Source organism: Pelodiscus sinensis, chromosome 3 (genome assembly GCF_049634645.1).
Source record: "Pelodiscus sinensis isolate JC-2024 chromosome 3, ASM4963464v1, whole genome shotgun sequence".
In the NCBI taxonomy this organism is placed as follows: Eukaryota; Metazoa; Chordata; order Testudines; family Trionychidae; genus Pelodiscus; species Pelodiscus sinensis.
In genome coordinates this window covers 10,781,462-10,794,335 of record NC_134713.1, presented here as the reverse complement: position 1 = coordinate 10,794,335, position 12,874 = coordinate 10,781,462, and the positions used below count along the sequence as shown (strand labels likewise).

The following is a 12,874-nucleotide window of genomic DNA, read 5'->3' as shown; positions in this document are numbered from 1 at the left end:
ATTGACATGTGCTTATTGAAAATAGGTGCTGTCTAACCGGATAGATTTTTTTGATGAGATTATCTAGACCAGAAAAAAAGGGAAAAGAAACAATGGATGCAGTTTAAAAAAAAAATGTTAAAAAACAGCATGAAAATAACATTAAAAAACCTGCGGGTACATACAGAATAGTAAACCCAAATCTTTATTGTCTCGGATTAGCCAGAACAACAAAGAGAAAAAGGCTTGGTTGGGACTCTGAGAAGTTCCTTGGTGTGTTAGGAACACAAGTGCCACCCCTTGTGATTTAGAGGGGGAGTTTTACAGTCAGAAGCGCAATAGTCGGAAAACAGAGGTTGCAATTCTGCACTGAGCTTCTAGAAGGCGCAATACAAAACTTGCAGCTCAGGAGAAGGAGGGCTAAGATGGTTTCAGACCACCATTGCACTCTCATAGTTCTGGGCTACTTGGGGGAGGGAAGGGGGGTGGTTGAAGCAACTTTCAGTGTTAGCCCTGAGCCTGGCTGCCTATAGTCAGTAGTACTGCCCAGGATCTCTACAGTTCTGTGATCATAGCCCAGTTATACTCTCCTGCCCTCAACATGCCATCTATACTAGTGCGTGTTAGGGATCCTGACAAGGCAGCCTCTGGCTGCTTTCCTCAGGTTCTTCCCTAACTAGATCAAGTGCCTTCATAACCTCTTTAGGCTGCTTCAGCCTTGTGACCCAGTTTACAGAGCCAAAAAGTAGGCTAGGGTTTCATTCAATAAATCAGTTGTCAGCTAATCCAAGAGGAGCGATACTATTACAGTGGAATTTTCAAAAGTTATCAAAACTGTCCTAACTCTGAAATCAGAGGTAAAATTCCCATTAATGTTGATGGGAGCAGCCAGACCAATGCAGAGTGTTTTTGAAAAAAACATCCTACTCCTCAGTGGGAAAGGTAAAGCTAACCTTATTTCTTCAATCCTTTTGTGTAGCAGTATCATCACACTGGCTATCCAGACATTAAAAATACTGGGATTCTTTAGTTTTATGTGGCTTGCCTATAATAGCAGTAGATTGGACTGGATAACCCAGGGAAGTCCTCCCTTCCTATGTTTATGTAGTTTAGTTATAGGGCACATGTGTTATTGGTAAGAGCATAAGCCTTAATTATTTCACAACTAATTAAAAGAAAGGTTTTCCCATTAGCATGAAACAGACATTTCTTTCTTTACTTCTTTTTAAGATTCCATTCCAAGTCAGAGACAAACATTTCTTTTTATATATTTCTTTACATTACAGGTTTATTCAAGAGACATTATTCACAAGCACATATACTGCAGATCTCATTGGGAAGATCTTAAGAATGGTAAGTCACTAGGTGCGTGAATCAGCAATAAACCTAGCAAACAACAACATGTCTAAAAAAAATCCCAGTGTGATTTCTTCTTTTAATATCAAAGCCCTGGACATTTAAATCCAAATCTCTAATACTGAATGAAGTTCACACCTAGAACTTTTAGTACAATGACAGTCCATTTATAAAAAACAGGAGTTGCGAAGAGTTGCAAATTTACCTACACTTGATTTCTGAGACATGGATGGCAAGATGCGGGAGAAGTATCCGTGCATTTGAAATATGCTATATCGAACAACCAAGTAATTTTGTGCTTCAATATTTTGATTGAAAAGTCTCCTTATCCAGCATAAAGTCTGCGAATCTCTGCTGGAGCTCCTTCTCTCGCTCTTGCTGCCGCTGCACGTCTTCTTTTAGACACTAATAGGAAAACAAAGTAACAGCTGGTCAGTTCTCCCACAACTGCACTCTCACACACTGAGTTAGCATGGATTATATTTTTCCTTAAGATCAAAGAGTGTCGGTTTGAGATAGAAATGCTATTTGATTGGTTTAGAAACACATGAATTGCCAAACTGGATCAGAGCCATGGTCCATCTAGTCCAGTGTCCTGTCCTAGGGTAGCTTTCCCCACCCCCTACCCCCAGTTGCTGCAGCAGAATTGCAAGAAGCCTTGCACAGGTATGGAAAGACGCACTCCCCATATAGGGTCTCCCCTAATGCCTGGTTCAATTAGTTTAAATCCCATGTCTGAGATGTAATGTCTCTTCCAAATTCTGTTTGTATTAGTTTATTTTTAGCTTTTTGACTCTTGCCAAGTTTTTGGCCTCAGCAACAACCTGTGCCAAGAGTTCCACAGTTCAATTACACTGCGTGAAAAAGGATTTCCTTTTATTGGCTTTGCCAGTTTTAACTAGAGCCAATGGGAAGATGACAACAATTTTATTTTGCGGTTCCTTCCTTTCAAAATTTGCTTTCACTCTGCAGTGGATCAAGTTGAGAGTGATCAGGCCATGTATACAATTAAAATGCTACTATGCTGCTGTTGCACATTCACTTCTGACCGGAGGGCTTCTCCCATCTCTGTAGTTAATCCATTACCCTAAGAGGCAGTAGTCAGGTGGACAGAATAATTCTTCGGTTGACCTAGTAATGTTGGATGTCAATATTGAAAAAAAATCCCAGTAGAGTGATCATGCTCATTCTCAGAGGCAAATTAATGTATCTACACTTCAGATAGCTACATGGTGTTAGTGCTTTTAAATGACACACAACTGTGAAAGTCAAGTGTCTTTAACCTCTTATAAAAATATCCTCTTTTCAAACCGCTAAAGTTATGCTGCTTGTAGCAAGCATTCCTTTTTATCTGAAACAACCTCGTTCAAACTGAACCTTTTTCATTGTGTACGAACAGATAAAGAAAGCAGGCACCTAATTTCCCATGTTGTTATACCACACAGTAATATGCCATTCTGATATGGTTCCTCTACCACTTTTTCTTTTAAATTCTAATTTAAAAACATGACAGTAGCCATATTCCTCTTCGTTAAGGCTAATATATGAAGACATAACAGGCCTCTATGGTATAAACTGTCAGATTCATAGTGAATCTATACAATCTATATATATGAGAGAGAGAGAGAGAGAGACTGACTGACTGTCTGTCCATTTGTTCAATAGATCCTCCTAAACGGTAAGAGCTAGGACCACCAAATTTGGTATATGCAGCTTCCTCTGATCATAACTTAAAACAACATAAGGGTTTGGTTGTGCCAGGAAAATGGGATGTGCCTGGAATGGGATTGCGTCTCATAAACCAGAAAAGAGACAGACTCCCCAGGCAGGTGAAAGGGGCTGGCTGGGACTTCCATCCCCCATTCTCTCATCCAGGACTGCCCAATCCCTGAGCCTCCCACCCCCCCCAGGTGTCCTTTAGATTCCTTCCCATCTCCCAATTCAGGGAGTGAGGGGAAAGTGCACAGTTTACTGCATTCCTCACTCTGGCAGGAAAGCATGGGGAATGGATGAACCTGGATCTGCCCCAACTGAGGGACATGCACGTCCACCCCCAACTTTGCCCGCTGGAGCTGCTGCAGCCCTGGAGAGGCACTTTTCACCTGGCCCCAAGCTGCTGCAGAGAGAGAGGGCTGGGGATGTCCTCTCTCCCTGGGGCAACCTGCATACTGAACCCCTCATCTCCAGCCACACCCCAGAACAATGATTTAAATGAAAAAAAAATTGAGTTAAGGTCGAGCAACATTGGGTAAATCTTCTAGTGTATTAGAACAGTCAACTAAAAATAACTAAGCAACATATAACTTGGTTAAATCAAACAGCACTTGTTGTAGGAGATTAAAAACCAAAGCACAAACTAAACACAGGTGGGAGAAGCAGCAGCAATAAAAAGATCAGGCTCCGCTTTAACATGCCAGAGAATCTGAGACACCACAACGATGGGAAACAGTGTAAGATAATTATGAAGAAGAAAAGACCTTGACATTAATTTAAAGAAATGCTCTACTTAAAAAAATTAACGTAGACAAGGAGCAGCAGCAGTGCATGCAAATTTAACAGTTAAACAAACATTTCTCTGTTTCTGTGCTTCTAGACGATCCAATAAGTGGTGTTTAGGAATCCTACCTCTAGTCTCCTGGGAATGGCAGCATCTTCGTGTTTCTTTAACTCCTCAAAAGTACGTAACTCGAGATAAGCTTGTTCAATCTGGTCCCACAAATCACTTAACTGTTTGATGAGCCCCATTGCCCGAGACTGGTAACCACCAAGCAAAATCTTCATCTTCTTTTCCATCTTGGCAGCCCTCTTAGCTTCTGTGGTCATGTGTCCTCTGTTTATCTATAGAAAAGAAACAAATCTGTGTATTATTCATGCAGAACAATGCTAAATCCTTCTATTTCTATAGAGCAATAACCCATGGCAGACGAGACATTATTGGACTAAAACCTTAAAGCAAGGAGCAGATTTTCCTACTGCAATGACCCCTAGAAAACACTAGCATCGTTATAGTCTATCAGAGTACAGTTTTAGACAAAGATTGTTAAAAAAATTGTGCTGAGTGGACAGCAGGGCCACAGTACATGTAGCTCATGGCTGCATACCAACTCTCAAGGGTATAGCCGGGAGAGAAATCTCTACAACGCTACAGAAAATAAAATAAAGCAGATTAATATTTTCTGCTTTTTAAATATTACACACTTTACCTATAAAGGCTGCCAAAACCTTCAATCTGACTCCCCTTAACTTCCTACCTCCACTATGTCCCATTTAACTTGCTCTTTTGCATTAAAAAAATGTAGAGCAACTCCCATTTCATATTTCTGTAATAAAAGCACAATTAAAAAAAACACAGTTGCCTCCGCAATAGCACCACCATCACCACTTACTTATGTGGTAGCTTTTCACTTATTGATCTTAACACACTGTAGAAAAACGGGAAAGTAACATGGTATCTGTCCTATTGACAGATAAGAAGAGAGGGGTAAAATGATTTGTCCAAGATCACACAGCAAGCTAGACATAGAGCAGGAGAAGGACTCAAAACTCCTGAACTGGAATCCAGGACCAAGTGCAGCAAATAGGGCGGGTGAACAGTAAAAAAGTAGTACAGACACACCAGAATGACTGGTACATTAGAAAGAAGTGATCTCTTTCTGAAGCATCATTTTTGGATAGTGCCAACAGTGGGGCTCTGGGTCATAAGACATGTAATCGGGGAGGAGTTAAAGCTATTATAACCCTAAATATATCAAAGCAGCAGAGAAGACATGGTTTATACTTGTTTTCCCAATGCTTTACTTTCATCTTTGCTTAGTGGAAAGACATCCTGTCTAATTCCCTGCCCAAACTAGACTTTAAAGCTATTCTATAAGAAATTTCAAATTCTAACAGCATACACAACAGCACTCCTGCACTAGTGCTGCGGTTCAATTATGCACTAAAATGAGAGAAACAAATCTGCATCATGGTAGAGGCCCTCTAGTTACCAGAATTTGATTCTTATTCCTGGGGTCTTGCTCCACGGAGACACCTTAACCCAAGAGAGTACTGCCCAGGCCTCTAAAGCATTCCTGTGGTAGCTACAATCCGGGATCAGTTGTATGGCACTGCCCCTTTGAAACGCCACCATGGCATTTCAAAGCAGCAGCACTGTCCCGAGCTCTGTGCTTGAAATACCCCCCACTTGCTGCCTCTATCTGATAGAGGCAGCAAGGGGGAGGGAGAAGCAACTAGTTGACTATCCTGTAGACTATCCGATAAGCATTTGCCTATCGGATAGTTGACTAGTCCTTAACATCCCTACTCTAGAACTAAGATTAAATTAAGAGTCTTTTAACACATACCAGTATTTTAATAGGCAAACTACAGAAAAACAAGGAAATTGTCAGGGGGCCACACTGATAACAGGACATGGGTGAGAGATTTGCACTTCTGAACTGCCTAGCTAGCCAACACAAGTTAAGAGTGAAATGGACTGCTGCTCTAGTCAATGCATTTTCAGGGTATCTAGAGTAATGGAGATCAAACTTTTTCAGCTGAGCCCTCACTTTGAGTTACAATTTCTAGTTGCACCTCCCAATCCAGCCAAAGAGAGACATGATACCGGCTCCTTCCCTCTCAGATGTTCAGGATGGGGGAAGGTGCGTGTGTTGGTTTCTGGCGGTGGAGCCAGCAAGGAGGCTGCTGTGAGCAGAAATCAGTGCAGCCACCATTGATATTGACACTGATCAACACGCTGCGTGGCTCACTGAGGTGACTCAGGGGCTGGAAGTGATACTTCCTTCCCAAGCCACTTGGCATCGCTGGCCCAAGCTACCTGCCATCACCACTTACCATCCCCTCCCCAGGGGGGCATGCCACCCAGTTTGAAAACCTCTGATCAAGAGTATGTGAAGAGGTGACCCTTTCTCAACATTTGCAAAGATCTTTAAAAAAATTCACAAATAAATAAATGAATCTTCCTAGGATTACTTTATATCGAAAAAAAAAACCCCATATGAAAACTTTAATGTGCAGGTGGTTAAACGTATTGTTCATCAACAAATAGAGAGATGTAGTAAATAAACCATTTTTAAATTATTACCAATATTAAAAAACAAGTGTTAGGATCAATTTATACTTGGATGCCACAGAATTGAAAGATTAGAGAATTCTGATATAATGAAACTCTACTCAGAGAAAAACAACGAGAAGTCCTGTGGCACCTTATCGACTAACAGATTTCTTTGAGCATAAGCTTTTGTGGGCAAAGACCCAGTTTGTCAGATGCATGTATTGAAAATTCCAGAGGCAGGTATAAATATACAGGCACATGAAAAGAAGGGATGTATCTGTATATTTATATCTGCTTTTGGAATTTCCACTACATACATCTGACGAAGTGGGTCTTTGCCCACGAAAGCCTATGCTCCAATAAATCTGTTACTCTATAAGGTGCCACGGGACTTCTTGTTGTTTATGCAGATTCAGACTAACATAGCTACCCCTCTGACACTTAGAGCAAAGGAGACCAGAATACTACATTATTGCATTGTAATACAGTTCACAAAAGCCAATCTCCACTTACAATGAAGGTTCTCACAGGAAGAGGCTGGAAATGACTTCACTATAAAAGAGAAGGATTGTATAGCAGAACCAAGTTTGCTTTACAGAACTTCCCACTAAAATGCTGAACACCTAACACTGAAGTAGTGCAAACATCTCCATTTTACAGATAAGGAAGCTGAGGCAAAGGGATTACAAGACTGCAGGGTGAGTCAGTTGCAGAAGTTAGGCGTTCTTGGTATGTTACCACAATCCCAGCCATAGCAGCCATAGGCTGGCCCCATATAAACAAATCTTACTAATTCTAACACCTTTGAAAGGTCAGAATTGAGTGCAGAATCTCTATTTCCTTCTAGATACAGATTCTTACTTATGTACAGATTCTCAAGCTGCCATTCATTCCGTGCTTTTCTGAACTGCGTCCTGCTTATCTAGGTAATCACAGATCCCCCTCAGTGTAATAATGGGTGCTTCCTAAGAAATTAAAAACAGAAACAATATATATCCCTTCCTTCCTAGCCTGTAACTGAGAAACTGGTAGATTCCTCACCTTTCCCGCTTACATGTACACTAAAAGACTCGAGGACCCTATGGAAGGGATGGGGAGGAGGGATTTGTAACAAATTCTGTGTTATTAAAAATTACTGACTGATGCATTAATGCCAACGATTGCATATAATTTTAGTGCTAACTTCATAAAATGTCAAGGCTCAGATACCAGGCTAAAACTCAAAGCTGTTACGGAGAGGTGTGTTTAAATGCATTCTTTACTTAAAACTCAGAAATGGATTTAAGCAAAGTCTGACAACTGGTTTCCTCATGAAAATACCAGGAAAATTAACAACACTTGAAGGATTTCTCTGCTTAGTTACTTATTTCCTATTATTGCTGGGCCAATTTTGGTCATGATGCCTGATGCATCCACTATTCTGGACCAGAACAATGTGCACACGCATGGGGAAAATGATGCAATATAACTGGATCTTGGTAAAACCTTTGTATAATTTAAAAAGACACAGGAACTATCTGCTTCCAGCCCATGTACTGTATTTATTTCTGCAGACGTGCACTGGATCCTTTGGCAGCAAACCTGGAGCTACCTACAAAACCATTCACCAGGGAGGACTTCAGGCACAATCACTATCAATATACAACCTTTCCCTTTCCTCCAAATTCCTGGCTCATGGTCCAGGGAAGGAGGGACCAGAGGTCAGTTCTGTGGGGTGAAGGTAGGAAATGGGAAGGTATCTGGAATGAGTATGTGTTAGAAAAGTTATGGGAATGGAGATTTCCTGTGGAGTGGGAGGAGGAAAATTTATTTGTGCTCCCAACAGGGCTGCAATATCTATATTAACAGATTCCAAGGCCAAAAGGGACTATTGTGATCTTCTAGTCTAAACTCCTGTACAGCACAGGCCATAGAACTCCCCCAAAATAATACCTAGAGCAGATCTTTTAGAAAAAATCCTCCAGTCTTGATAACTCTGAAAATTGATAACTCTGGAGAACCTGGGTGTCACCACAAAGCTCTAGTAGTATGAAGCAGAGTGTAGCCCCATACCATGTAATACAGAACATGAGTTAAATTTCACTACTCTTTCAAACTAACCCTTGTAAACTAAGACCCCCAGCATCCAGGGTCCTCTGACGCAGGGAGCTCTTTCCAGGCCAGTATCAGCAGTCAGTTGTTTAGGCTGTAGACCAGTTCAAACAAAAGATCACAAGAATTTATTTTTTTAAATAAAATGTTTTTCCTTCCATGCTCCTCATACTCACAAATGACGGTACCATTATTTTCTGCCAATAAATCAGTTTTGAGCAAAGGCCAGGTATGGAAAGTTTCAGTCCTAGATATGAAAACTTAAACAAGTGATTGGAAAAGAGGGGGAGTTATACAATCTTAGGTTTCTGTGCCACTCCCGCTTTAACAAAACAAAGCAGAGCCCTAGGATTTCTTGACTAGATGAACACTGTGCAAGGACAGTCTTGTGGTTAAGGTATAGGACTGGGACTCAGGAGTTCTTGATTCATTTCTTACCCCTGCCACACACTGTGTGGGGCACTTTAGGCAACTCACCAATAGCTCCAGGCCTCAGTTCCTCATCTTCTTTCCTTCAAGCATCTTTTTGTTTTTTTGCCTATTCAGATTGCAAACCCTTGGGGCAGGTCCCATCTCTCACTATCTTACTAGCATAATGGGGACCTAATCTCAGCTAAAGACCAGGGTCTACTGTAATAAAACAACAATGGTTTTAAATAGCCTGCCAGGTCAGACAGTAAAGGCTGCTATCTTCAAAAACTAACTAATTATGTCAACTTTAGCACAAGATCAGCTAATCAACACTATGATTTCATGTGGTTCAACATACTAAGCTTAGCACTTTGCTATTATACTGAAAAGGAGCATTTCTTAATGTAGCTTGGATGCAAGGATCAGGGTATTACCAGTGTATTCGATAAGGGCACTGAGTTTGACATCTCTTAAAAATTATGCAAAATGAGCTTTAAGCCTGATTTACTCAGGAATCTTGATTTTTCTTTGAAAAAAAATCATTCAATAAAAATCCCCTGAAGTATTACTGTATATAATTGTATCTCAGAAATGAAAAACAGACCAGATGTGCATAACTCAAATGAGAAAAGGCCAGCTAACGTTTTATGTTCCTATTTAATATAACAATCAGGAAGCCTAAGGGTGAATTACTATTTTACACTTTTTTATGTGGATTACATACCACTACTGTTTATTAATACTTGTGGCAAACTGTCTCCTGAATAATTTGGCCAAGATCACAACTAATAATTCAAAAGCAGTCTATGACTGAAATATATTGCTGGAGGTGGGGACTGTTATGAGCCACCTTCAAGTTTCCTAATACATTTTGGCATGATTTTTTTTTAATAAAGCCAATACAAGATTTATATAATGTTGCACCATTAACAATATGTTCCCCAGGCAGTTCCAATACACAAGCTAATAACTTTCTCTGACAATGATGATCCAATTAGGTAAATTCTAGATTTATTTTGTAATCAGAAAAAAATGTGTAGATCTAAGTTCATTAGCAGTTTTTATAAGCACACTAGATTCAGTAAGATCACATCACCTTTTAACATCTTTATATAGAAATTACTTATTCTAACTACAATACACTGAACAACCCTGCCCATAAGGATAAATCCTAATACAAATAAGCCTAGAAAAGTGTGATTTTAATTTTTTTTTAAAAAAAGGTGTTGCCTTGGATTCTCTATTTTTTAAAATATTTTTGAAGTCTTCCCCTCCCCCCTTCAACATTTAAGTTCTCTCATTCCCCTACCCCCAGCTCAATACTATACCATAGGCAACATCTGTTTATTAGCCATTTATGCCAAACAAAAGCCATTCAAGTTCAGTGTCAATGCTTTTCTAGAAAACAGCACGACTCTGACCAGAAAGAGAAATTTCACCACTCTGCCAGGACATAGTACATATACTAGCGCACAATGGTCTGCCAAACGAACAGGAATCAAAACATTCTGTCTGATCATGCAAAAGCGGCGAGGAGTCCTGTGGCACCTTATAGACTAACTGAAGTGTAGGAGCATAAGCTTTCGTGGGCAAAGACCCACTTCGTCAGATGCATGTAGTGGAAATTTCCAGAGGCAGGTATAAATATGCAGGCCAGGTCTCCAGCCTGATCCTGGCCTGCATATTTATACCTGCCTCTGGAAATTTCCACTATATGCATTGACGAAATGGGTCTTTGCCCACGAAAGCTTATGCTCCTACACTTCAGTTAGTCTATAAGGTGCCACAGGACTCCTCGCCGCTTTTGCAGATTCAGACTAACACGGCTACCCCTCTGATGTCTGATCATGGATCTGTAATGAATGTTTGGAAGTTACTTGTCCAACAACACTTGAGCTTATATGGCCAAACTTCCTGACCCTCCACACTGTATATGAAAATCTTCAGAAGTTTGAGAGCTGCAAGACATGCACAACCTGCTCCATGGGACACCACCTGTCAGGATGTCCATAAACCACACCCTCCCTGTAGGGCAAAAGCCCCTAGCTACAAGGCAGAAGCTCCAAGCTGCTCCCCTCCAGAGTCTGGTAGGCACCGAATGGGGGGCAGGGATTTAGGGGGCTCTGCAAACCGCACTTTAACTGTAAAACAATTGTATGCCGCTGAGGAGCTGTGGTTTGGTCACGCCTGTTATACAGCCTGTGTTTTTCTACTCCTAGCAACTCAAGAGATATTTATTGCCCATGAAAAACAAACAAATCACAACATTCTCCGTGTCATCATGATAATTTACGCTCAAAGAAACACAGGAGGACCATAGCAACAACCATTATCTCAAAATGGCAGCTTTAATTAACAACAAACATTTCTTTATGGACTGCACAATCAGTTATTACCGGCGATGAGTTATTACAGAATTACCTTTCTAAATAAAATATCAGAAAGATGGGCTTCCATTCTTTCCAATTTCTGTGTTTAACATAAAGGATGCTAAAAATCACATGAAAATTCAAGTAGAGAAAAAAGCTACACAGTAAATCAGAAGAACAAAGTAATCCATCTAGCGGCTTAGTACACAATACAACACTAATCACAAGAAGTAACTGAGCACCTAGGAGATTTTAGAAAATCCTAGTATCCAGGTCCACGAGGCTATCACCAGACAGCTGGAGCACCACAGCAAAAAAACCAAATCACTACCATACCAGCAATTCCTGCTGCTATCTGTGCAGCATGCATAACGGACTACCCTAGAGCCAATCCAGTAAACGCTTAGAGCATTTTAAACTGAAGTCACTATTTTGTGATAGTTTCACGGGCAAAAAGGTGGCCTCAAACTATTGATCATTCTGATTCCTGGCAGATCAGAAAATAAACTAATGTTTAAAAGTTAGCGTTTGTGAAATCCTCTGACGACAGACAGCTCTGTCAATTAAGGATTGTCCTAATTTCTAATCACACAGATCCCTATTATGAATAAGATCAACATACTGTACTGATTATAGTGAGAGACTCTGCTAGTTTAATAATGTGTTCACTTTTTTCATTGTATTCCTTTGGTATATATGGTCATGCCAATTCTCTTCCAGAATATGATCTGAGGAAGTGGGTCTGGCTCACGAAAGCTCATCACCTATTAAACCATCTTGTTAGTCTTTAAATTGCTACATAGTTTTTCCTTTTGTTTTAGCAAGATCAGACTAACACGGCTACCTCTCTATTACTTTCCAAACGTGTAAGCGCTGTTTGCCAAAATAGTACCTAAAAGGCCAACTGCAATGGTTTTAGCAAGAAATCCCCACCTCATTAATGGTAGTTGATTATGCAAACTGTAAAGCCAACCATTTTAGCTCACACTTCGTATTTTTTGGGGGAGATAGGAATTCAAGACATCTACACTTTTTGCTCTGCCAGTGATCCACTGTGTCATCTCCCCAGTGAGAGCACCTCTTTGTGAACTCATTCACCCCTTCAGAATATATAAGGTAGTATCTTCCTTACAAAGGTGCGGAGGATCAATTAAAGTTCATGTAGTGCATGGAATGTGTATAGTAAAATCCCTTTGCTGGGGCTACTGTAAATCACTCTCAAGGGCAATTGCAACCAACTCATCTGATTAGCCCTAGCGTCCCAAAGGTTAAAGACCGAGAGAACTGCTCACTTCTGAATAAAACCAAATTTACTTTCTTCCTCATAAGCAGACTCCACGGTCCAGTGTTGATCAGTTCTAAAACAGACAACCCTATGGACAGATACCCTGGGAGCAGCTCTGCCAACAGAACAATACCAGATCTGAATACCCACTTGACATTTTAACCTTTAGAGACAAACCAGAGACGGTAATATTGTGTATGTCAAATAAAAGAAGAATAATTGAAGCATCGAATAGCATAGAGCATGAAGTCAAACTAAGGAGGATACCTCCTCGCTGGTTTTCCAGTGTAACTGAGCTGAGTCAAACTTGGCTATGTAGAGAACCAAAAA

General features: G+C 40.5%; 1 protein-coding gene across 1 annotated transcript in view; it reads right to left on the bottom strand.

The window, feature by feature from the left end:
- Positions 1 to 427: 427 nt before the first annotated feature.
- CDC5L (cell division cycle 5 like) overlaps positions 428 to 12,874 on the bottom strand; it is a 43,492-nt gene continuing 31,045 nt past the window's right edge. Inside the window, exons 15-16 of the mRNA XM_006120665.4 lie at positions 3,961 to 4,173; positions 428 to 1,740 (exon numbers count right to left, since the gene is read on the bottom strand). Coding sequence (XP_006120727.1) covers positions 1,636 to 1,740; positions 3,961 to 4,173 — 318 coding nt within the window. The 3' untranslated portion in view covers positions 428 to 1,635. The remainder of the gene's footprint in view (positions 1,741 to 3,960; positions 4,174 to 12,874) is intronic.